General features: G+C 36.9%; 1 protein-coding gene across 1 annotated transcript in view; it reads left to right on the forward strand.

The window, feature by feature from the left end:
* The window catches only part of TSGA10 (testis specific 10), a 72,170-nt gene that overhangs the window by 4,441 nt on the left and 43,976 nt on the right, over positions 1-23,753 (forward strand). Inside the window, exons 2-7 of the mRNA XM_036745338.1 lie at positions 5,276-5,337; positions 6,577-6,698; positions 7,360-7,512; positions 17,438-17,611; positions 17,698-17,775; positions 18,901-19,052. Of these exons, the coding sequence (XP_036601233.1) occupies positions 6,648-6,698; positions 7,360-7,512; positions 17,438-17,611; positions 17,698-17,775; positions 18,901-19,052 (608 nt within the window). The 5' untranslated portion in view covers positions 5,276-5,337; positions 6,577-6,647. The remainder of the gene's footprint in view (positions 1-5,275; positions 5,338-6,576; positions 6,699-7,359; positions 7,513-17,437; positions 17,612-17,697; positions 17,776-18,900; positions 19,053-23,753) is intronic.

Consider the following 23,753-nt stretch of genomic DNA (forward strand, 5'->3'; position numbering starts at 1 on the left):
GACAGGGTCAGGCCTGCACTTTAGGAATGTGATGTTAGTAGCTTGGTGGAAGATAGATGGAAGAATGGAAAGACTTGAACAAGGAGGTATTGAGGACTATTAAGGGGTCCCCTGAACTTGGCTTTTTGAGTTGCCATATTTTCCTGAAACACTTGGCCCAGAGAATGCAGGAAGCCCTGAATGTGTCCAGAATGAAGGGGTCCGCCCCCCCCTACCCCCGCCAACATAATTTGTTGTTTGCATCCCAAACTGGACTCCCTGTGGGTCCTTGGGAGTCAAGACAGGTACCAGACAGTCTGCACTAGGCTTGTACAGACCTATGTAGATACGGTGACCATCATATCTTCCATGGTCTAGCAGTTCCCAAGGGAAAAGAATGTGGCTTTTGCTGTCACCTTGTTCCTCCCCTTTGGGTGGGGTTTTGTCCTTTTCCTACCTTTACTGAACCTTTCCCCTCCCGTGGAAAGTCCCTTTAGGGGGCTGGTATCTCCTCCTTCATTTGTTCTTCTGTCATAAATATGCAAACTTATGCATGGATTGTGAAGTCTTTGGCTTCTACATGCATGTTCGTTTCTCTTGTAATAAACCTAATTTTCACACAAGTTTTGTGAGGTTGTGATTGCCTGTTGACAAAGGCCATCATTATTATTCCTTTTAAAACTTCAGATTGGTACCATGTTTAATCTTTGATTCCAAAGGCTAAATGATTTTTAAAGTCACAATTTTATTCCTTGATGTATGAAATGTATTTATTGAAAATTCAAATGTATTTTTAAAATAAAATCATAGTTTCATTTATTAATAGTCACTAATAGCCTCTAATAAAAAGGACGTTATCATTTAAAAAAATAGAAAACAAGGGATAAATTTTAACTTGGCTAAATATTCTTCCCTTGCTGTAATGAATCTCTATATATTAGTTGACTGTATCTATGAAAGAAAAAAAATTGTTAGCAGAGGTTTTATTTGTTATAGCATGCCACGCTATATAGTATTTTAACAAAGCAGTGAAATCAGTAAATGGCCTGAGAACAAAGTCAACACAATTTTTTGGGTTTTTTTTGTGTATTTGTTGTTATATGTTAGCCAACTGATGGATTTCAGTAAAGCATCATTGATTTGGATTAAGTATAAACCAGTCTGAATGATTAAAAAGTCTGAATGATAGGATGTCTAAAGAAAATAATAGTAGTTCTTTTAAATACATATAGCAACTCAAACTAGCTAGAAGAATTAGATCTCTAAGGGAACTGTTTTAATGAAGACATAAGAATTATTTGTAATCAGCATATCAGTTGTTTATGTGAGACATTTTCTGAAATGTTAAAGGGTACCTAAAAGTAGTTTAATAGTTTAAACATTCTTCCTACGAGGTTATTTTTTCGAAGCTGTTAATTTTCATATGTAGTATTTTTTTTGATCTTTTTATTTTGGAGGGGGGAAGGCAAGGCAATAGGGGTTAAGTGACTTGCCCAAGGTCACACAGCTAGTAAGTGTGTCAAGTATCTGAGGTCAGATTTGAACTCAGGTCCTCCTGACTCCAGGGCCAGTGGTCTACTCGCTGTGCCATCTAGCTGCCCCTATATATAGTATAAATGGTAAATTTCAATACAGTGTATCTTTATCAAGAAGTTTTTATTAAGTACCTAATTATATGCCAGGTTCTGTGTGCTAGGTGCTGGATACAAAAAGGGAAACAGACACAGCCCTCAAAGAGTTTCCATCCTAATGGGTGAGAGAGCATGTGTGTATATATATATATACCTCTTCAAAGCAGACACAAGGTACCTTGAAGGGAAGGCAATAGAACCTGGGCATAATATGAAAGATGTCATGCAGATATCATTTGAGCTGAGTTTTGAAGGAAACCAGGAGTTTTAAGAGATGGATGTGCATGTGCATGTGTGGGCATATGTGCCTCAAGGGGAATAATGTGTAATAAACTTGGAAAGGTAGGATGAGGCCTGAAGACCTTTAATGCCAAATAGATAAGTTTATATTAGATTCTAGAAGGAAGAGGGAGTAATTGAAGTGGGGTGGGGTGACATGGTCAGACCTATAACTTAAGAAAATAACTTTAGTGACTGTGTGGGGAATTGATTTGAGTAAGGAGAGACTTGAGACAGGGAGACCAACGACAAAGTTATTGCAATATTCTGGATAAAGGGAATGAGGGCTGTATGAATGGTGATAAGAGGAGATATTTGAAAGGTGATGTGGAAGCAGAAACTATTTAATACATGGGATGAGTGAGAGTAGGCAATCAAAGATGACACTGAGGCAATAAACTTGGTTGACCAGGAAGATGGTGGTACCCTTAACAGAAATAGAGTAGTTCATTGAGGAAAAGATAAATATCTCTGTTGTGGATATATTAAGTTTGAGATGTCTATGGGATATCCAGTTGAAAGTGATAAAATAGGTGAGTTGGTGATACAGGCCTTGGGCGCCATTCTTCACAAATGAGTTGTGGTCATAAATAAGATTTTGTGGAAACTATAATTTTTCATTCTTTATGAAAAGCTGCAGCTAACTGAAATGTAATAAGGCATCGGGAAGAAAGACTGTATGTAAGAAAAATACTTCATTAGGCAGTATTCCAAGGGAGGGTGTGTCCTATTCAGAAGAAAGCTGGCTAATGTTTGAAAGGACATGATGGAACAGTGTTAGAATGGGGGAATATATTTTAGAGGAAATACTACCCTGGAATAGGTTTTGAAAGTGGCAGCGTATTTTAGGGTGCAAAGCATACAAAACGGCAGGGATTTATGTACAGTGTAGTGGCCCCCTTTTCTATTTGAGTTTGACAATACTGGCCTACAGTAAATGGCAGGGATAATGATAACAGGAGGAGTACGACCCACACAATTACAGGACCTAGTGAGGAAAGTACTTCTAGTTGAGGAGAGTGACCTTAGAGAAAGCATGGATTGTCCCAACAAACACTGTGCCCCAGAAAGAAATGGTAGACGGGGTATGGGACTTGAGGAACAGTATGCTGAGTTGGGCCGTGTCAAGATTCAAAGACCTACGTATATATTATGCAGTCTTTGTATATTTTAACCTTATTGTGCAGGGAGACCACAGGTGTGAACTCTTGAAATCCTGTGGGTAGGGGTTTTAGCAAAAGAATTTCTCAAAGGAAAGAGGCTATCTTGAGCTAAAAGAAAGTAAGCAGGATTTGAAGCTATTTGGGATTTGTATTCAAGGGTTAATGAAGAGAATATTTGATCTCAAGATACTATCTCATTTTTAGGCAAAAATGTCACAGAGTGAGATTTATCGAAAGGGGAGAGTTTATTCATTAGACCATTTTTAAAGGGAAAAAATGATTTTCTTCTTTTGTTTTCTTCTTTAACCCTTTGAATTCTTTTCTATGTTTTACCTTCACTTCGAGGTACTTCCACATTTTTTCCCCATTCTTCATTTTTCATTCTTTAAAACTTTAACTTAGTTATTTGAAATAGGAAGAAGCAGAATACTATTTTCTTTGTTTTTGATCTTGGTATAGTTGCTCCATGTTTTTTATTATATCAGGGCTCTTTTGGTGTAAGTTTTAAGTTTCATGTGTTGATTTTGAACTGTTTTGCTTCTCTTCAGTGTTTTTATTGTTATGGGCATTGCTACTCCTCTTACCATTCTGGGCAATCACATCTATCAGCAAATAAATTTATTTTTTTAAGTAGTATTTTTTATATTTTTAAGAAGTAAGTATTTTAACTGCTAAAGTTGTGCTATGATAATTCATCATAGCATGGAGGGGACACTGGCTTCCTGAAGGTAATGGGAATAAGGCAGAAATTCTCACAATTAATTACCAAGCTGAGAGGTTATGAGTTAGGCCTAGCAACAGACTTCATCTGTTATCTGAACATCAGCCTACAGCAGAAAAATTCATTAACAGAAGTTTATAAAGTTCATGTGATAAACTTATTTAGCTGCTACAGCTCATGAAGACTAAGGCACGGTGGAGTTGTGATCTGATCTGTATGTTGCTCGAGGGAGTGCTCATACAAGCGAAATCACAAGCCTTGTTCGAGGAGCTATCTATACTCGATGCTGGTCCTTTGGGCCGCAGTCATTCCTGTTGTATCCCTTTAGACTAGAGTCATTTTGTCCACATTTTACCTAAAATACATCTCTAGAACTTAATTGCGCTTGTCATGCATAATAAACCTAAATATAGCCTTTAAGATTTTCCTAGTGGAGATCAATTGAAAACAACAGACATTTATTAAATGCCTACTTTATACATGGCACTGTGCTAGATGCCAGGGATACACAATAGAAATGAAATAATTCCTGCCCTCAAGGTACTTATTATACTTAGAGGAATACAACATGTACATGTATACATGGTAAATGAAAAGTAATTTGGGAAAGGACAGAGAGCCTTAGCTTGGGAAATCTGAGAAAATTTTTGAAGAGGTGATGCTTGAAAAGAAATAAGGATTCTCAGATTGAAATGGTACACCCCTGAGATAGTTTATGTAAATTTGTGGAAGCAGGATATGGAATGTCAGTTGCAGGGAACAGCTAATAGTCCAGTTTGGCAAGAATGCAAAGTGTATCAAGGGAACAATCTAAGATAAGGTTGGAAAGATAGTTTGACCCCAAGGAGAGCATTTAAAGAAAGCCCATTTTAAAGTGGACAACATTATTTATTGGACATTTTCATTTTGAAAAAAGGGGAATTTTACAAGTTAAAAAATGCTGGAATGTTTTTATTCTGGACAAATTTTTTAAAATTAAATTCCTATTTTTTGGAAGTTCATGTAGGAGATATAAAGATATATAAGAAATAGTCTCTGACATCCAAGAGTTTACATAGGAGGAATAACTCATGCCCATAAATATCTGTAATGAAATCTGTCATATATTCTATACCAAACACAAATACAATGCAATGAATGTTGAGAATGAGGGATTACTCTCATCTGTTGTAATCAAGGAAGTCTTTCTTCCTTTTTTATTAGTCCTGTTTTCTTCAATTAGTATGATTTGCTTGTGAAAATGTCACTAGTCTTGTATTATTATATCACAGAAATATCTGTAACTGAAGATAAAATAACCAGAAAGATCTGGTCTTTTATATCTCAATTCAAATGCTTCTGAATTTCATGTTTGTTTGTTTTTTAATGGATTCTCTTTGTCCAATGCTGTTTTTTCCAGTTGAACAAGCATAAAAGTTACTCTTAGCTTTGAAAATCAAGAAACTAGATTTTAGGTATTAATTATATGCTTACACATGCTATTTTTTTGGTTTGTTTTACAGACTGAACTTAGATGTCAGCAAAATAATATAGTACTAGAAGATAACAATAAAATCTTAGAGCTGTAAGTATGTATTTTAATATAGTTTCAAGTACTTGAATATATTCTAATTATTTTAAGAAGTTATTTGTTGAATTGTTAGGAATAAAGGAAAAATATTTAGCATACAGCCCATTTGATCTTTTGTCTCAATGGTTGGATCCTCATGCCAGATAAAACTTCATATGAATAGGAAGCTGCCTTTTTTAACTACCATCAACAAGAATACCCTAGTACGTAGAAGTGGAATTTGGTTGCTAGATTTCGCCTTTGCTTGTCTTCATCCTGAAAGTTCAAGAATAACTTATCAGTTGATCAGTGTATGAAGCCTTATCTTGCTATTTGGGTTTGAATCATTATTGTTCATGACAGTGTTCTCAAAATCTGTATTTGTCTTTTCATAAACCCTTAATGTTAAGTGGGGTTTTTTTAAGCCAGCAGTATTAAGTCAGTTGACTCTTCATTGAAATAGCTTGAATTCTTCTTATCCACAGAAAGATATTGCATCAAGGATTATCTTAGATAGATCCATGATTTTAGGTTTTGGAGTTATAATAAACTTTACGAGCACAAAACACCCAGTTTATCTAAACTACCTTGCTTTGTTGTTATTCACATCCACAAAAGTGTTAGTAAAAAAAGAATTTGTAAAAGGAATGTCTTTAGATCAATCTAAGAGGGTAGGAGTTCATAGGAATGAAATTCTAACACCAAGAATTATGCTAGGATACAAACATTTAGTCATATTAAGTGATAGACTGGCAACATAAGCAATGCCCATTTATATGACTAGTTCTAAAGCTATTAAATTAAGAAGACATTTCTAGTCAATTTAAACCTTTTACCCTTCTTTCCTTCAAAATTAATTGAGTTCATGGGAAAAAAACAATAAATCAAAAGAAAAAGTAGACTACAAATAGAACTTTTATAAATGCTAGGAAGAGGAAGCCTTGGCAATAAGTCAGAAATGAAGTAGATGTAACATAGCTCTTGGGTCAGGGGAGAGATACTGGGGATAACTATGATGATGTAAGGAACAAAAGATGGCAATAAAAATGTATTTAAAAAAGAAATGAATTAGAAATTATGTAATTCCAGACTTTAATCTTTAATCAAATTTGATTTTAGTGATTGAGTGATTGTCAATTTTCATCCTATTTTAAAAATATTGTTTTCGTTTGCCTTGCAATAAACTACCTAATTTTTTCCTCCTTAGCAAAATAATTTTAGACTGAAAAAGTGTTAAATTAAATCTTTTTCTAGACTTGATTCCTTTGTCAAGACTTTAGGAGCAGACAAATCATCATAAGAGTGAAGCTGAAAATTTGGGAAGGATGATTCGAAGTAGATCCAAAAGTCCTCGACGGACTTCTCCAACTCCCAGGGTACATATGATATCTTTTGACATACTAATTTATAGTGCAAATGACATATCATCTTTGGCCTTTCATTTTGGTTCAGCAGTAAGTGGTTGGTGGATGATTCATAGAGATACCCTTGACCCTGAAGTAAATACAGAAGAGCAGATGTGTTGTGCTTTGTGAAAATAAGCAAACTGGTTGGACAAAAATCAGTCAGATGAATGGGAACAATTTGAGAAAATAATTTTTTTAAAAGAGGTTGGATTTTTTTAGGGGTAGCTACATTAATTTCAACTTGCTTACCAAGTACCAGTGTGTAGTGTTAGATTTAGGTTACATACTCCCATCATTATTAGTGGAAGAAGTACTGGATTTGTAATTAGCAGTATCTCGGCTTCAAATCCCTCTTCAGACACTTAACAGCTGTGAGTTTTCCTGGGTAAGTCACTCCAACTCTCAGAGCCTGTTTCCTCAACTATGAAATGAGGATAATGTTGATAATTGGGTTGCCTACTTGAGAGAGTTGTTGGGAAAAAAGTACTTTGTAAACTTTAAAACTTGTCAAAGTGTAGTTTTTCCATTAGAGAGGAGACTATGAATATTTGAAGGCAGAGAAAGGAGAGGGCGTATAGTTGTTTCAAAACCTTAAGTGTCAAGATTTATAAAATTTCTATCATGATTTTAGGGAGTAAATTGTGATTCGGATCTTGTGAAGATGAGAGATCGTGAAGAACTTAAGTGTATGTTGGAAAAATATGAGCGTCACTTGGCTGAAATTCAGGGTAATGTCAAGGTTCTCACATCTGAAAGAGACAAGACCTTTCTTCTTTATGAACAGGTAATTTAATTTATAGGTGAGCAAAAGATCTGAGGAATAATTTATTTAGCTGTAAAGGGTATATCTTTTTCCCACTAAATTCTAAACATGCTTTCTAAAGTCATTAAACTAATAAGAGATTGCAAATGTTATATAAGATTTTCTTAGTAAAATCTTATTTTTTATAATGTTCTCTTGTCTGAGGCAGGGGGTGTTTTTTATACACAGGAACATACCATATTAGTGAACAATAGGGGGTGCCTGGGTCAGCAAAGTGTAGAAATCTCAGATTTCATGAAATAACAAAATTCTGAACTACCTTTAAAGACAAATAATTACTTTGTAAACTCCCATATCATTGCTTAGTAGGGTTATTCCTTTAAGACACAGCTCAACCTCTTCTGCCCGAAGCCGTTCCTGACCCTCCCAACTGCGCTAGTGTCTTCCCTCTCAGAAGTATTTAACTACTTTATGTGTGTACATATATATATATATATATATACAAATATATATGCTGTATGTATTTTTATGTGTACTTGTTTCCCCATTAGACTGTAAGCTCAGTACAAGCAGAGATCATTGCATTTTTTGTACTTGTAGCTGTAGCACACAGCACAATGCTGGCAAATATTAGGTGCTTAATAAGTACTTGGTGATTGGTTGAACAAGGGCTCATAAGAATGCATTTAAATAAAAGGAAAAAGATAGAAGAAGACTATACATATATCCACCAGGATACCTTATTGATACCCTAGAGAGTAGCTATAAATAACGTAGGAAGAAGAGAGCTATGAGACACAAAATTTCACAAGAATCAGAGTCCAAGAAAGGAGCTGATAATAAAACACATAGCTTTAGAGATCTGTGTGCATATATGGTCAAGTAAGAAAAATGCTATAGATCCTAAGATAAAGATGAAAATTTCACTTCACAGATACTATTGAGACTTAGTAGGATGAGAACCACGACAGAATTAGATAAGGTGGGTTATGGGATAGCATTATATATTAAACCAATTTACTTATAGGAGGAAAACTAGGAATTGGAGGGAGAAAACATGGTAGGGAGCATTTGGATAAAAATCAGCGAAAGTAGAGAAATGATAATCATCCAAGTCTCCTAGAGACTACCTGGGCAGAAAGAGGAAGTAGATGAAGAGTTTTAGGAAAAGATAAGAAATGTTGTATGATATAGTCATGATAGAGACATAATACTTACTTGGACTTTTATTGCATTTCAATGCCAAAAGCAGAATAGTGTGTGCTTCTTGACTTGTCTTTATTACAGTTTCATCCTTCAGAAGATGTATGACCCAACACGGGGAGGTACAATTCTAGGTGGGATCCTGACCAACCAGGAGGTGATAGTTGCTGGGGTGGGAAGTATGAAACCTTAGAGGAGAGTGACTAATCTATCTTAGAATTCTTGTTGGAGGAAAAGAAAGCAGGGACTAGTTAGGTATGCATTGTATATTTTGAAGAGGAGATTTTAAAGGTTCAGAGAAGGATGGGGAGGTTCCTGTACACTAAAATTCTTCAAGAAAAGCTGGTTCAGTAATGGTGAGCAAAATTCTGAAGATGAAATGAAAACAATGAGGAGGAGGAGAAGCATTTAGGTGGAGGAATATACAGAGGGCTGGATTTGGAATCAGAAAGACATGAGTTCAAATCTTCCCTCAGATACTTACAAGCTGTGTGTCTGTGGGCAAGCCTTTTAGCCTCTCTAAGCCTGTTTCCACTTCTGTAAAATGAGGGGACTAGATTCAAAATCTTCTCAGGTTCCTTCTAGATCTAAGACTATGATCTTTTGAGAAAGAAGAATTCATTTAAAAATATTGATGTGAATTATCAAGGAACTCCCCAATCCACATAGGTTTTAAAAAGACTTACTCAGAAAATGGAAGCAAGGACAGAAGAAAGAATCTGGCCTTTTTTGTTAACTCCCCGTTCTCAAAAAATCATAGCACAGAGCTAACCCTAAGAATTAGCTGAGGCTGGTGAGGAGATCTACAAACAAGATAAGTTTGGGTTTATTTTTCTCTAATGAGTAAAATATCTAAGAAGGAATAGGATTGTTCCTTAGGTGGGATAGGCCCACAAGACTGATGAAAAAGAGAAGTCACGGCCCTTAAAATCTTATTTTGATTCTGTTTTCTTTGCACACCGATCTTTGGAATAAAGAGGAAGTAACAACTTTGGATTAAAGTGAGTTGACACCCAAATAATTAGGGAAGGAATAAAAGACTATCTAGTGACCTTTGATGAGTCCAGGCAACCAAAGTACAGGGAAACTACACTATCGGGTATGGGAAGTCTGGGGAGATGTGATCTTTGAAAGGCCATTTCAAAGAAAACTGGAGATGCTTCCAGAAAGGAGAAACAAAAGAGAATGGAGTCTGCAAACTAGAGACTAGTGGGCTGTATTTAAATTCTTGAATGGATTACTAAAGGAATGCTTAGGAACCATCCAGAATAGGAAGCAGCGATCATGAAAAGCTAGAATTGCTTTGTGAACAAGTCATACTAGTCTAACTTTGCTTTTTTTTTTTATAAGATTACTAGATTAATCTATCAGAGGAGTACTGTAGATAAAGTTTACTTAGATTTTTAGCAAAACATTTTATAGTCTCTTGTGCTGGTTTTGTGTGAAAAAAAATGGAGAGATATAGATAAATGATAATACGGTTAGGCAATTTGAAATTCATTGAATGGCTAGACCTAAAGAGTAGTCATTAATGGTTTAATATTAGTTTAGAAAGAGGTCTGCAGGGAAATGCTAAGAGGATCTTTGCTTGGCCTTCTGCTGTTTAACATTTTTGTCAATGACTTGCATACTTATAGGTGTTCTGCTTATCAAATTTTCACATGTACGCTTGATGACAGAGTCAGGATTCAAAAAGATATTAAAAAGTAGAACATTGGACCAAATAGAATAAAATGAAATTTCATAAGGATAAATATAAAGGCTTATACTTATGAAGTTAATTTTTCAAACCTGAGTACAAGGTGAGAAAGGCATGGCTTTGTTTGAAAGTTTTTCTGAAAAAGATCTGAAAGTTTTAGTGGATTGTAAACTCAATATGAGTTAAAAGTGTGTTGCCAAGAAAATGGATTCAGTCTTATGCTATATTGAGAGGAATATAACATCAAGGAATATGAAAAGTATAGTCTCAGTGAACTTTGCCCTGGTCAGACCACCTGTGGTGTAATGTTTTAAAACTTGAACTCTACATTTTAGGAAGTACTTTGATAAGCTAGAGATGGTGGCAGCCAGGATGATGCCCATTCCATATGAGAACTGATTGACACCTGTCCAAGATGGCTGCCCAGGTGGCGGCAGGTAGATTAGCCCTCCCTTAACCAAATCCAGCAAAAGTCTAAGAATTGCCCTCAGATTGGATAATGATCAAGAAATCCAATAGGAAATCACAGTAAATTTCTTCTTGTATTACAAAGCACACAAAAAGTCAGCCAGCTCACTGGGAATAAGAACAGAGGCTGCCAGCCAAGCCAAGCCAGAAACAGGCACACGAACTAGCAGTGTGATCAGAGACCAGTCACAGGAATATGTAGCCAGAACGGCTCTGTGTTCAGATGCAGCAAGAGCAGAAGACTCTCCTGAAAAAGTTCCAGGATGGTCAGAAAGTCTCAGGGTAGGGACCTTGGAAATCACCCAGCAGAAGTGAGCGGGGCAGGTATGATACTGCTCAAACCAAGGCACCTCAGGACTCCCAAGATCCCTAGTGCTCTGAAACTCAAAGATTTGGGGCTGGGGGTAACAGCAAGGGGGAGAAGGAGCCCAATCCCTGCACTGCCCAGATAACCAATGGTGAGTCTAAGAGGAACTCTACCTCATCAAAAAAAAAATGCAGCAGATGACAAAGCCCTATTTAAGGAACTAAGGCAGGAGAGATGAATAAACTAAAGAAGGCCTTGACTAGTATAAAAAAATGATTGTAGATTTGGAGATGTCCAAAAAATTAACCTAGAAGGAGAAAGTAATGCCATAGCAACTGTAAAAAGAATCAGAGAAAAAAATGGATTTCCTATAGAAATTATAGGAGTACTTAGAAAAAAATGAAGATAAAAATAAATAAATAATGAAATGAAAGTTCTGGAGGGAAGAATTGTTAGACGAATAGCTTGGAGCAGAAAATGGTAAACACTAAGTAAATAGACCCCTTGAAAATTAGAATAGACCGAAAAGAAATCAGCGTCTCCATGACAATAATTAGTGGCAACTATGTTGCATTACAGTAGATAGAGCCCTGGGTCTAGAGTCAGAAGACCTGAGTTCAAAGTCATCCTCGGAATCTTAACTAGCTAAGTGACCTTGAGCAAGTTACTTCAATTCTGCCTCAGTTTCTTCAGTTGTAAAAAGGGGAAAATAATAGCCCCTGCCTCACAGTGTTGTCATGAGGATCAAATGAGATAATATTTGTAAATCATTTAGCATAGTGTCTGGCACATAGTAGGCACTTAATAAATGTTTATTCCTTCCCTTTTCTGTTCCCTTTCATGTTACAGCAAGAAACATTAGTACAAAATCAAATTATTGGAAAAATAGAAGAGAGTATGAGATATGTTTATAAAAAAATTGATATAGAAAACAGATCAAGGAGGGATAATTTTGAAATCACTTGATTGCTTGAAAACCATTATTTTTAAAAAAGCCTGAAGGGAGGGGAAAAACTTAGAACTCAAAATCTTATAAAAGTAAATGTTGAAAACTGAAATTTTTTTTAAAAAGAGCCTGGACATTATTTCAGTAGATTATAAACAGATCTATAAATAATCATTATTATGGCTAACATATCTATATTGCTTACTGTGTGCCAGGTACCTTGCTAAGTATTTTAAAATTCTTATCTCATTTGATCTTGAGCCTTGGCGGAGGTAGGTGCTATTTTATCCCCATTTTACAGTTAAGGAAATTGAACCAGGCGGAGGCAAAGTGACTTGTTGGGGGCTAATGGAGGTGGGGATGTAAGATCTTCACCACCCATCAATAGGCCTTATGTGGAACCCATTAAGAGAAGCTTGCTTGTAGGAAGGCTTGCACACCTTTTGTTAATAGGCTAATTAGGCAGTGGGTTGAGTTGTGATGCCTTCTGGCTCTGAGTCTTTTAGCTGAAAGAGTATATATTGTGAGAGGTGAGCTTTTGATTTGGGGTCTCATTTATGAGAAAGATGTTGTGATTCCCTGGTCAACACTCTGAGTGGCCATATGTTCAGAACCCTGTGACTGCTCAGAGGTAAAGTCTCTCTCCACTCAGTGGTGGATGTAAAGCTTTGATTCAGGCAGTAGAGCCCTGTCTGTTGGTCTTTATTTCTCTCCTCTGTATTTCCTGGGTTTGTATTTTATGTGATTAAAAATACATTGTTGACCCCTGAAACAGCTATCTTTCCTTAGTAAAGCAGATCTAAGAACCTGCACTAGCAGCCATCCTGGGTATGCCAGTGTGGTTGCCGTTACACTTGCCCAGAGTCATACTGCTAGTAAGTGTCTGAGGACAGATTTGAACTTGTGTCTTCCTAACTCCACACCCAGCACTCTATCCACTGTTCCACCAGTTGCCTTATTTGATCTATTTAGAACCAGAAGGCAAAGTGAAAATAGAAAAACTCTACCTATCACTTCCTAAAAGAAACTCCAAAAAGGAAAAGCCCCAGAAACATCTTGACCAAAATTTGGATCACATCAAAGAAAAAATACTGCAAGCAGGCAGAAGGAAGGAGTTCATGTGTCAAGTAAGCAGAGCCAGGATTACAGAACATCTTGCAACTTCTACTACAAATGTGAAGAGAATCTGGAATCCAGTATTCCCATAAGCAAAATATATAGGTTGACGACCTAGAATAATTTACCTTGAGAAAATAAGTATAATCCTGCAGGAGAGAAAACATGAACTTGAAATAAACTGGAGATCTTTCAAGCATTTCTGATGAAAAGACCAGAGCGAAATAGAAACTTTTAAGCGTCATGAGAAATTTTAAATTTATTTGAACATTTGGGAGGTATGTAAGATGATGAAGTACTAACATTCTCATGGAGGAGGTAGGAGAAACAGACTTTAATGATTTGTAAAGGCATTCTGACTGTTAAGTAAGAAAAACAGGCCTTGGGGCAGCTAGGTGAAACAGTGAGTAGAGCACCGGCCCTGGAGTCAGGAGGACCTGAGTTCAAATCCGGCCTCAGACACTTGGCACACTTACTAGCTGTGTGACCTTGGGGAAGTCACTTTTTTTTTTTTTTTTTAAATGCAATTTATTTCTTTAACATATTTGGTTTTCAGCATCGATCTCCACAACAGTTCGAACCACAAATTCTCTCCCCATCCCCGCCCTCCCCCCCCACTCCAAGACGGCGTACATTCTGGCCGCCCTGCTCCCCAGCCAGCCCCCCCCTCCACCACCCCCCCCCTCCCATCCCCCCCTCTTGGGGAAGTCACTTAACTCCAATTGCCCTGCCTTCCCACCTCCAGAAAAAAAAAAAAAAAAAACCCAACAAAGAAAAAAAGGCCTTGAGGTAGATTGGTTATGGTCTCGGGATTTTAAGAGGGGAAAGAGGAGGGTAAAACTAGTATATAAAGGAGAAGGAAGGGGGTGGAACTTGCTCCTTCTTATTATTGGGGTATATGAGAAGAAGAATATAGTAAATATGGAAGAAGGGTGGGAGGACCATGAATCAGGTGAACCTCACTGTTACCTGAACTGGACAAAGGGTTGAAACGTGTGAACGTGTGCATGAACACACACACACACACACACACACACACATCTGTCCTCACTTGCACTCAGAAAGAGCAGTTGACAATAACAAACAAATTTCTTGATTCTTAAGGAAAGATTAAGAGGGAAAAACAAAAGGAATCTGAAGGCAGTGCTTATCAATTGGCGAATGGCTGAATCCATTGTGGAATATCAATGTAATGGAATATTATTGCACTTTAAGAAATGATAAGACATGATTTCAGAGAATCCTCATTTGTATAACAATATTGGAGAAAACCAACTGTGAAACACTTAGGAATTCTGTTCAAAACAATGACCAATTACATCTACAGATGACCTGTGATGAAGCATGACGGACTTATGGTACAGGAAGAATATTTTTGGACATTACCCCTGTTTAGATTTGGGTTCCCCTTCTTGCCCCATTGTTAATCCCAGGGGGATTAACAATAATGAGCAATCATAATAACCTGGAAAGACTTACATGATCTGATGCTGAGAACCAGGAAAACATACACGATTACAGACACACCTTATCTCTGATAACTAACTTTGATAGACTTGGCTCTTCTGAGCAATGCAAGGTTCTAAGACAAGTCCAAGCGATTCATATCCAGACAAAGAATTCGAGTCAGAATGCAGATTGAAGCAAACTGTTTGCTCTCTCTTTTTTTGTTGTTTCTGTTTTGTTTCTTCTTTCTTGTGGTTCAACTTGACTATTGGGAAATATGTTTAGTGTGAAGGTATATGTAGAACCTATATCAGAATGCATGCCATCTTGGGTGGGGAGGGGGAAGGGGAGAAAATTTGAAACTCAAAAACTTGAGGAACTGAATGTTGTAAACTAAAACTAAAAATTAATTAATTAATTAATAAAGAAGAAACAATAATGAGCAAAAAAAAAAGTGGGCTCTTAAAATGTTTTTTTTTAAATGCACAGAATAGATTCAGGAGGAATGTTTTAACAATCTGGCTAGCAGCTTCTGTGGGAGCATATGATCCACCTACAGCCAGCACCCAGGAAGCTGCCGGCACACCGGGAAAGCACAGGTTCTTTTTATCTGCTTAACCAAAGAAAGCACGGTGAAGGGGCTGACAAGCTTACTTTAATCCAGCATACAGACTACATTCAGTTAGTTCAGGGGAGCATACAGACAGCATTCAGTTAGTTCAGGGGAAAAAACAGCCAGCACCCTGAACTTTAGAACATTCATTTAGTTTGGGGGAAAAAAACCAGCACCCCGAACTTCAGAACAAAATACAACCAAATTACAAATATCAACAGACAGACCCAATACAATTCATAGTTACCAACATCTAGGTTCAGCCCGAAAGCTTGGAACAAGGGCTGGCCCAGAGTCACGCTTGCCACAGCTGCCAACTGAAAAAGGATCTTCAAACTATCTTCTCTCCTCTTATAGAGTTTTTGACATCATCAAGCGCCACCTGAATGACCAGAGCCGGTTGGTTCTTGAGTTGGCCCCTCCCCCTAGGACCCTGGGAGGTTTACATCCACTAGACTAGGTTAACACCCAATAGGGCATGGCTCTGGAGTTAACACCTCCCCTTAGCCAGCCCCATGAATTGTTACAAAGAGGCGGACCTAAACCCACGTGGTCTAAAAGCCTCTGCTGTCCCAGACATGTAAACTAGGCCCTCCCCGGAGTTAGCCCTAACAGGGGCCCAGCACCCAGCAAGGTTCAATGAGATGCTCACAGCATGAAGCAGAGGTATGAAGAGGGAGGTGAGGGCTGTGTTCAGGTCTCTGAAGGGCATGGTGCCATGAAGAGGAAAGATGAATGAGATGGGCTTTTCAGGTTGTTTGTTTTGGGTTTTTAGGCTTAACCCAAAGAGCAGGGTTAGGCACAGTGGGAAGGAATTGCAAAGAGATAAATTTAGACTTGATTTCAGGATACACTTCATAACAATTAGAGCCATCCACATTTAGAAAGGGCTTCTTTCTGTTTGTAAGAGATCTTCAGTGAAAATACAGATTACAGATAAAGCCTAGGCATTTTTTCAGGATATCATAGTAAGCATTCTTTTTCAGGTGTGAGGCAGACTAGATGGCCATGGAAGACCCTTCCACATATGAAATTCTATTGTTATATGAGTGCTTAAAGCCATTTATATTCAGCCACTTATCTTCTACTCTGAGCTTGGCCTATTGACCTACAATTTTCTAGCCTTTTCCAGTCAGTAAGCTTTTGCCTCAAAACATTATTTATGAAAAATGTTAAATTCTTATGGAGAATATTTTGTGAGTTTACCAAGTTACTAAGACATCTTTTTTTAATTACATTTTTTTTGGATTAGCAGAAATTGATTTTTCTCTTCTTCCTTTCTTCACTATTGAAAACAAAAATAAAAATTCTTTTTTAATAAATACACATAGTTTAACAAAACAAATTTCTATATTGGCCACATCCAAAAAACATAGACCTCATTCTGTACCCAGAGTCCATCATGTCTGTATCAGGAGTTGGTTAGCATGCTTTAGCACTGGACCTGGAGTCAGGAACACCTGAATTCAAAAATTTAGCCTCAGATGCTTGTATAAAATTGCTTGCCTGCTCAATAAGGGGGAAGGGTATTGAGGGAGGGGAAGAATTTGGAACTCAGTATTTGAAAAATGGATGTTAAAATTGTTTTTACATGTAATTAGGAAAAGTAAGTAAGAGTCAAGGTTATTCACTTGCAGGGTTGAGATGAATTAGTTTGGTGTGTTGTAGAGATGTTGTGGTGTTAAGGAAGTGTTCTAGAGAATGCACAAAAATATGTGAGAGCATCTTTTCTAGAATTTCTTCCCACCAAAGATGTATTGATATAAGCTGTCAGCCAGGGGCATGGAGTTACCTTTCAATATTGAATTTGAAGTTTCTGTAGTATTTTATTAAAAATAAGATACTTTCCTGTATTATATTCAAATCTGTACCAGAGAAGGAATAATAATAATGAAAGCATTTTTTGGAAAACATTCTCTTTTGTGGTGACCTTTTTACCTATTATTTATATTTTACAATTTGTGTTGTCCTTAATCTTGATTTCTGTAATTAAAATTTGTTATAAACAAGTTGTTAAAAAAAACAATTTAATTGTCTCACACTTTAGCAGAAGGCTTCCATTTACGTAGTTGGCTGGCAGAGGGGCAATTCTAATGTTCCTGTAAGCTCATTAAAACAGATTTATGTTTGTATGTTTAAAAATAATAGGCACAGGAAGAAATAGCCCGACTAAGACGAGAAATGATGAAAAATTGCAAGTCTCCTAAATCAACATCAACAGCACATGCTATCTTACGGCGAGTAGAAACAGAAAGAGATGTGGCCTTCACAGACTTGAGAAGAATGACCACAGAGCGAGACAGTCTGAGGGAGAGGTTAAAGGTTAGAAAGACATTCTACCTACACTGATATCAACGAAGCACAGATGCATCAAAACTGAAGGTACTATGTTTTTGTATTTAAAACAGATTTCCCAAGAGACTGCATTTAATGAGAAGGCTCACCTGGAACAAAGAGTAGAAGAGTTGGAGTCTACAGTACACAGTGTAAAAGAAATTCAATTTTGTCTATAACTAATTTTTAAAATTAAATAATGGCTTGTTTAATTTTTATGTGTTCAAAAAGTAGCAATTTTTAAATCAAGGATGTAGGACCTTCTAAGACAAAAGTATTATCTATTCTTTGTGTTTCTATCACGTTAAAATGAAAAATGCAGATCTAAGGATATGTTTCTAGACAGAAGATTTAGTGAAATCTCTATTCTTCATCCATTATCCTTAGTAATATATTTCTACTGATTTTAATAACTTACATTTTCCAACTTTTCTTATTAATAGTGTTAGTGCTTCTTCCTACTTTTCTATAGGAGAAGAGAAAAATGCTTTGTCTTCTTTTAGAATAAAGTAGGCAAATAATTTGGGGAATTTGGGAAAACATTAAATTTAACTTACAGGTGAAGATTCATATTTATTAGGTTTTCTGTATGTGATTGCTAGGCACTTATATAATGAGAATGCATAAAAGAAGTTAACAGAGGAATTTGGCTTAATTTACAACAAATTTATTTAATCATGTTTGCATTCTTTTTTTTTTTTTTTTGGAGGGGAAAAGACAGGGCATTCGGGGTTGAGTGACTTGCCTAAGGTCACACAGCTGGTAAGTGTGTCAAGTGTCTGAGGCCGGATTTGAACTCAGGTCCTCCTGAGTCCAGGGTTGGTGTTCTACTCACTACGGCACCTAGCTGCCCCAATCATGTTTGTATTCTTATTAGTTGTATCCTTTTATGACAGCAAAAGGGGGAAAAAATCCTGAAAGATATGTAGATTGCATATTTCTTTACTTGTGAGGGATTTTTGCTGGGAAAGTTTTAGGCCACTGGACAGAAAAGCCATGAAATTAACATGTTGGGGCCATTTTAAATTGTGGATTGAAAACCATGAAAGGTCTTTATTGCGGAGCTATACAGTAGGTATGTGCTGGTTCCTCTGCTTGTTTGGCATAAAGACTGACTGAGAAAATGGACCACCACAAGTGTTCCATCCCAGATTGGTTTAATCCATCATATAGACCAGGCCTAAAACTGCATTTTGGAAAGGAGATGTGTGCCCTGTTTGAAAGAAGAAGGAAGACAGGTTCCAGTGACTACCAGCCTTGTTGTTTTACTTGTGTAGCTTGATGATGAACGTCTAGAACAAATGGCAAATATGACTTTGATGAAAGAAACCATAACCACTGTGGAAAAAGAGATGAAAGCACTAGCACGAAAGGCAATGGATACAGAAAGTGAACTTGGCAGACAAAAAGCAGAAAATAATTCATTGAGGTAAAAAATTATTTTTAATAAAACTATTACTTTAACTTGTTAATTCTAAGACTATTACTATTTTAGCAATAGGAAAAATAACTCGCATTATATATGATATTTTATATACAATTAAAAACTAAAGCACTATTTAAATGATTTTTTAAAACCCAAGGACTTTTTGAAAAGAAAATTCCAATAAAATAGGCAAACCTATTTGATCTCCCCAAAAAGAGAGAAAGGAAAACCAAATTACCAAAATAAAAAATGAGAATGGAAAATTAATAAATATAGAAAGAAGGTTAGAGACTGGTCAGGTATGGGAATTTTTCAGAAATTTTTTTTAAATTTTGAAATCAAACACCAAGTAAAATGAGCAGCAAAAGTAGTACATGAAACTGCAAATCTCTATTATATATGTAGCTTGCTTTTCTTTTTAAATATATCATAAGTTTAATATATGACCATAAAAGCTGTCTTACTTGTCCGTGTTTCTTCCTGGCCTTCCTTCTCTTCTGTGCATTTTTTTTAAAAAGTGCTTTAATCTCCTTCCCCTTCTCCTCTCAAATATATAATAAATATGCATAATGAAGCAAAACAGATTCCCACTTTGGCCATGTCCAAAAATGTATCTCATTATGTCCATCACCTGTCAAGAGATATATAGCTTGCGTCATCATCATGGACCTATGATTTCATTGTATGAAGAACTTCCAGGTAAGGAAACTCCTTCAACCAGTTCAAGTCATCCCCTTTTCTGCAGCTTATTATCTTAGGAAACTTCCTGGGGTTGGGAGGGCGGAGCCAAGATGACAGCTGAAAAGCAGGGACTAGCGTGAGCTCCCCACCAAGTCCCTCCAAAAATCTATAAAAAATGGCTCTGAACCAATTCTAGAACTGTGGAACCCACAAAAGAGCAGAGGGAAGCAGGGCTCCAGCCCAGGACAGCCTGGATGGTCTCTGGGTGAGGTCTATTCCGCACAGAGCTGGGAGCTGGGAGCGGAGGGGAGTGGAGCAGAGCCCAGCGTGGGCAGCACGGACTAACCAGACCAGGAGCCAGGTGGAGCGTGCCCTAGCACCCTGAATCAGTGAGCTGCAGCAGTTACCAGACTTCTCAACCCACAAACACGAAAGACAACAGAGAAGGTTAGTGGGAAAAGCTGCTGGGGACAGAGTGAAAGAAGGAGTTCCCGGTTCAGCCACCACCCCAGGGGCAGCAGAGGTGGGGCAGCTACAGAACTACAGCTGCAGTTGCTTCCAGCCCCAGGCCCACCTGGTGGGAGGAATTAAGTGGTGGATCAGAGCAGGAGTGAAGAGACTGTTAAAGATCTAAGTCCAGTCCAGGTTGGGGGTTCTTGGGGAAGGAGGAGTGCTGGTGTGGCACAGCTGGCACATCCCCTCAAGCGTGAAACATAGAACTCTTTAGTCTACAAGCAGTCATACCCTCCTGAAAAACTCAAGAGTCAAGTTAGTTGGTTGGGAATATGGCCAGGCAGCGAAAACACACCCAGATTCAGTCTCAGAGTTTGGAATCTTACTTTGGTGACAAAGAGGACCAAAACATACAGCCAGAAGAAGTCAACAAAGTCAAAGAGCCTACAACAAAAGCCTCCAAGAAAAACATGAACTGGGCTCCGGCCATGGAAGAGCTCAAAAAGGATTTGGAAAAGCAAGTTAGAGAAGTAGAGGAAAAATTGGGATGAGAAATGAGAAGGATGGGAGAAAACCATGAAAAACAAGTCAATGACTTGCTAAAGGAGACCCAAAAAAATGCTGAAAAAAAATACACTGAAGAAAAGGAAACTTCCTGGGGAGTTGAAAGTCAAAGCGTCTTGCTATGGCTCATCTGGCCAGTGAGATGCAGAAGTGGGCCTTGGACCCAGACATTTTGGCTGCAAGGCTAGCTCCCAGGCCACTGCATCATACTGCCTCTCCTTGACAAAAGACAGTATTTATGTTAGAACCACTGAAAAGCACAGGAATAAGATTTCAATCATACGATCAAAACTCCCTCTCACAAACCAAGAGCTAGCATTATTTGCAAGTAATCTAGTGAGATCTGAGGTAAAGCAAGTATGTCTTTACCTCCACTAATTTTAGCTAAAAATGCTAGCTACAGAAATGAGAAAATAAGCAAAATGAGGAAATATACATAGGAACATGAAGGGCAAAATTATTTCTATTTGCAGATATGATGGTTTATTTAGAAATTCCTATAAATTTTATAAAACAATTAATTGAAACAATAGTGTCAGTAAATTAGCAGCATATGAATTAATCCCACAGAAACCATAAGAATTCTTGTATTTCAGTCAACCATTTATTAAATGTTTACTCTGTGTGTGCTAGGCACAGTGCTAAATACTGGGGATACACAGAAAGGCAAAACACAACCCTTGTCCTCAAGGAGCTCACATTCTAGTGAGCAAATTAACTGTGTACATCCAAGATGTGTGTGCATATTAGATATATGTGTGTGTGTATATGCACACATATATATGTATATATTGAAAACTATAGCTATATGCACGTATAGATATATGTGTGTATACACACAAATACACATGCATGTATATGTGTATATATATATATATATAAATATACACACGGTGTAAATGGAAGGTCGGCTCACAAGGAAGGCACTAGCTTTTAAGGTGGGGGTGGGGTGGGCAGAAGGAAAAAGACTCCACCCCCAGGAGAAGATGAGATCGGAGCTGACACTTGAAAGAAGACAGGAGCTGGATGGAATAGGGGACAGGTATGAAAACATCACTAATAAAACCAAAGAGAAAAAGAGGAAAAACTCATTTAAAATTGCTAAAGTATTTGGGTATTAACCCGCTAGGACATACTCAGGATTTATATAAATACAAGCATAAGATTTTTTTTTTTACAGAAATAAAGAATTAAATGAATAGAGATTCATTGGAGATACATTGTTGGGATGTACCAGTATAATTAAAATGTTGATATTATCTCTGAATTAGTTTAGGGCTATGTTAATGAGACTGCAGCAGTAACTTTATAACAAAATTTATTTGGAGGAACAAAGACCTAGACCCTCAAGGAAATAACAGAAAAAAAGAAGGAATAAAGGAAGAGCGAGCACACTAATTTTTTTTTCTGATTTAAACTTTTTTATTTAAGTCATATGTGTTTTCTGAGCTTATTGTGGTATAAGATATTAGTCTTAACCAAATTTTTTTTCCAACATGTTCTAGTTTTCCCAGTAGTTCTTGTTGAATGGAAGGAGATAACTTCCAGATAGAAGATTAAGGGAAGAATAGATTAAGAAGCAAGTAATAGAGGAAAACACAAAAGACAAAATAGCCAATTTCATTTACATAAGATAGCTTAATACAAACAAAATAAGTACAACAAGAATAAGAAAAGAAGTTAATTGGAGGGAAAAGAATCTGCAGGAAATCTCGTAAAAGTCTAATGTCCAAGATATATTAGAAATTGACACAAATAGCTAACACCAAGAGCCGTTCCCTACCAAATAGTCAAAGGATATCAGTAGTTTTCAGAAGAGTAATTGCAAATTATTGAAAAAAATAAAAAAAACCACTAAGAGAAATGCAAATTAAAACAACTCAAGATTTCTCTCATATTTGCAAATCAGCAAAAAACTGGTAATTCTTGTAGAAAGACAGGCATGTGAATACAAGAGATGGGAAATTGGTCCAACTTTTTTTTTTTTTTGCAAGCAGTTTGGAATATTAAGAGAAATCACTAAACTGTTTGTGTCCTCTGAGTCAGTGATTCCACTGTAATCCAAAGTAAACTCAGTGACAGAAAGAAAGGTACTATACATACTAAAATAGCCATAGTAGTATTAGGATAGGAAAAAAAACCTCCAAAAAAGCAAAAACTAGAAACATAATGGGTCCCTATCAGTTGGGGAATGGCTGAACAGGTGGTTTATGAATATAATAGAATATCTTGTCTTATAAGAAACTATAAGTATTAGGCCTTCATAGAAATATGAAGTGATGTAGATTAAGGAAAGCAGGATTAAGAGAAAATTATACACAGTGACTTGAGAAATGTAAATGGAGACAACACTAAATCTCAGATTGATTGCAAATGGCAATCCAGATTCTAGAAAACAGGCCAAACACAAATCCCTCTGAGGCAGAAAGAAGTAGGCATCTACAGGTATTGGATGTTTTAATGTATATTGTCCAAAAATGTTTTGGTCAACTGTTTTTTTCCTTTTTTTCAATGGTGAGAGGATGTGTATAATAAGATTTTTTGAGATTTTTTAAAGGCATCAGTAAAAAATGATTTTGTTTTATTTTATTGGAATGGACTTTCTCAAAAAGTAGTGGCTTACACATCATTAGAGATCTTGAAGTTATGGCTGGGTGGTCACCGGCTGGGAATGATGTAGATAAGATTCCTGGTCAGGTGCAGATTGAACTAGATGCCTTCTGAAGTCCCATCCAACTCTAAGGTTCTTTGATGATATAGTAAAGGAATTGGAGCTAAAATGTAATGTCCTTATGTTAACCCTTTCAGGTAGCATCTGCATTTTAATTCTGGCCATGTGTGTAAGTCCTAACAAATAATTAATGCATATCGTATCTCCCCTCTCCCCCCAAAAAAGCCAACCTTAACTGCAGTCTGGAAAAGTATTATTAAATCATAGATCATTAGATTTGGAGAGTACTTAAAAATCATCCAATCAGAAATAGTCCCAGAAAGGTCAAATGAGTC

Source organism: Trichosurus vulpecula, chromosome 2 (genome assembly GCF_011100635.1).
Source record: "Trichosurus vulpecula isolate mTriVul1 chromosome 2, mTriVul1.pri, whole genome shotgun sequence".
NCBI classification, from domain to species: Eukaryota; Metazoa; Chordata; class Mammalia; order Diprotodontia; family Phalangeridae; genus Trichosurus; species Trichosurus vulpecula.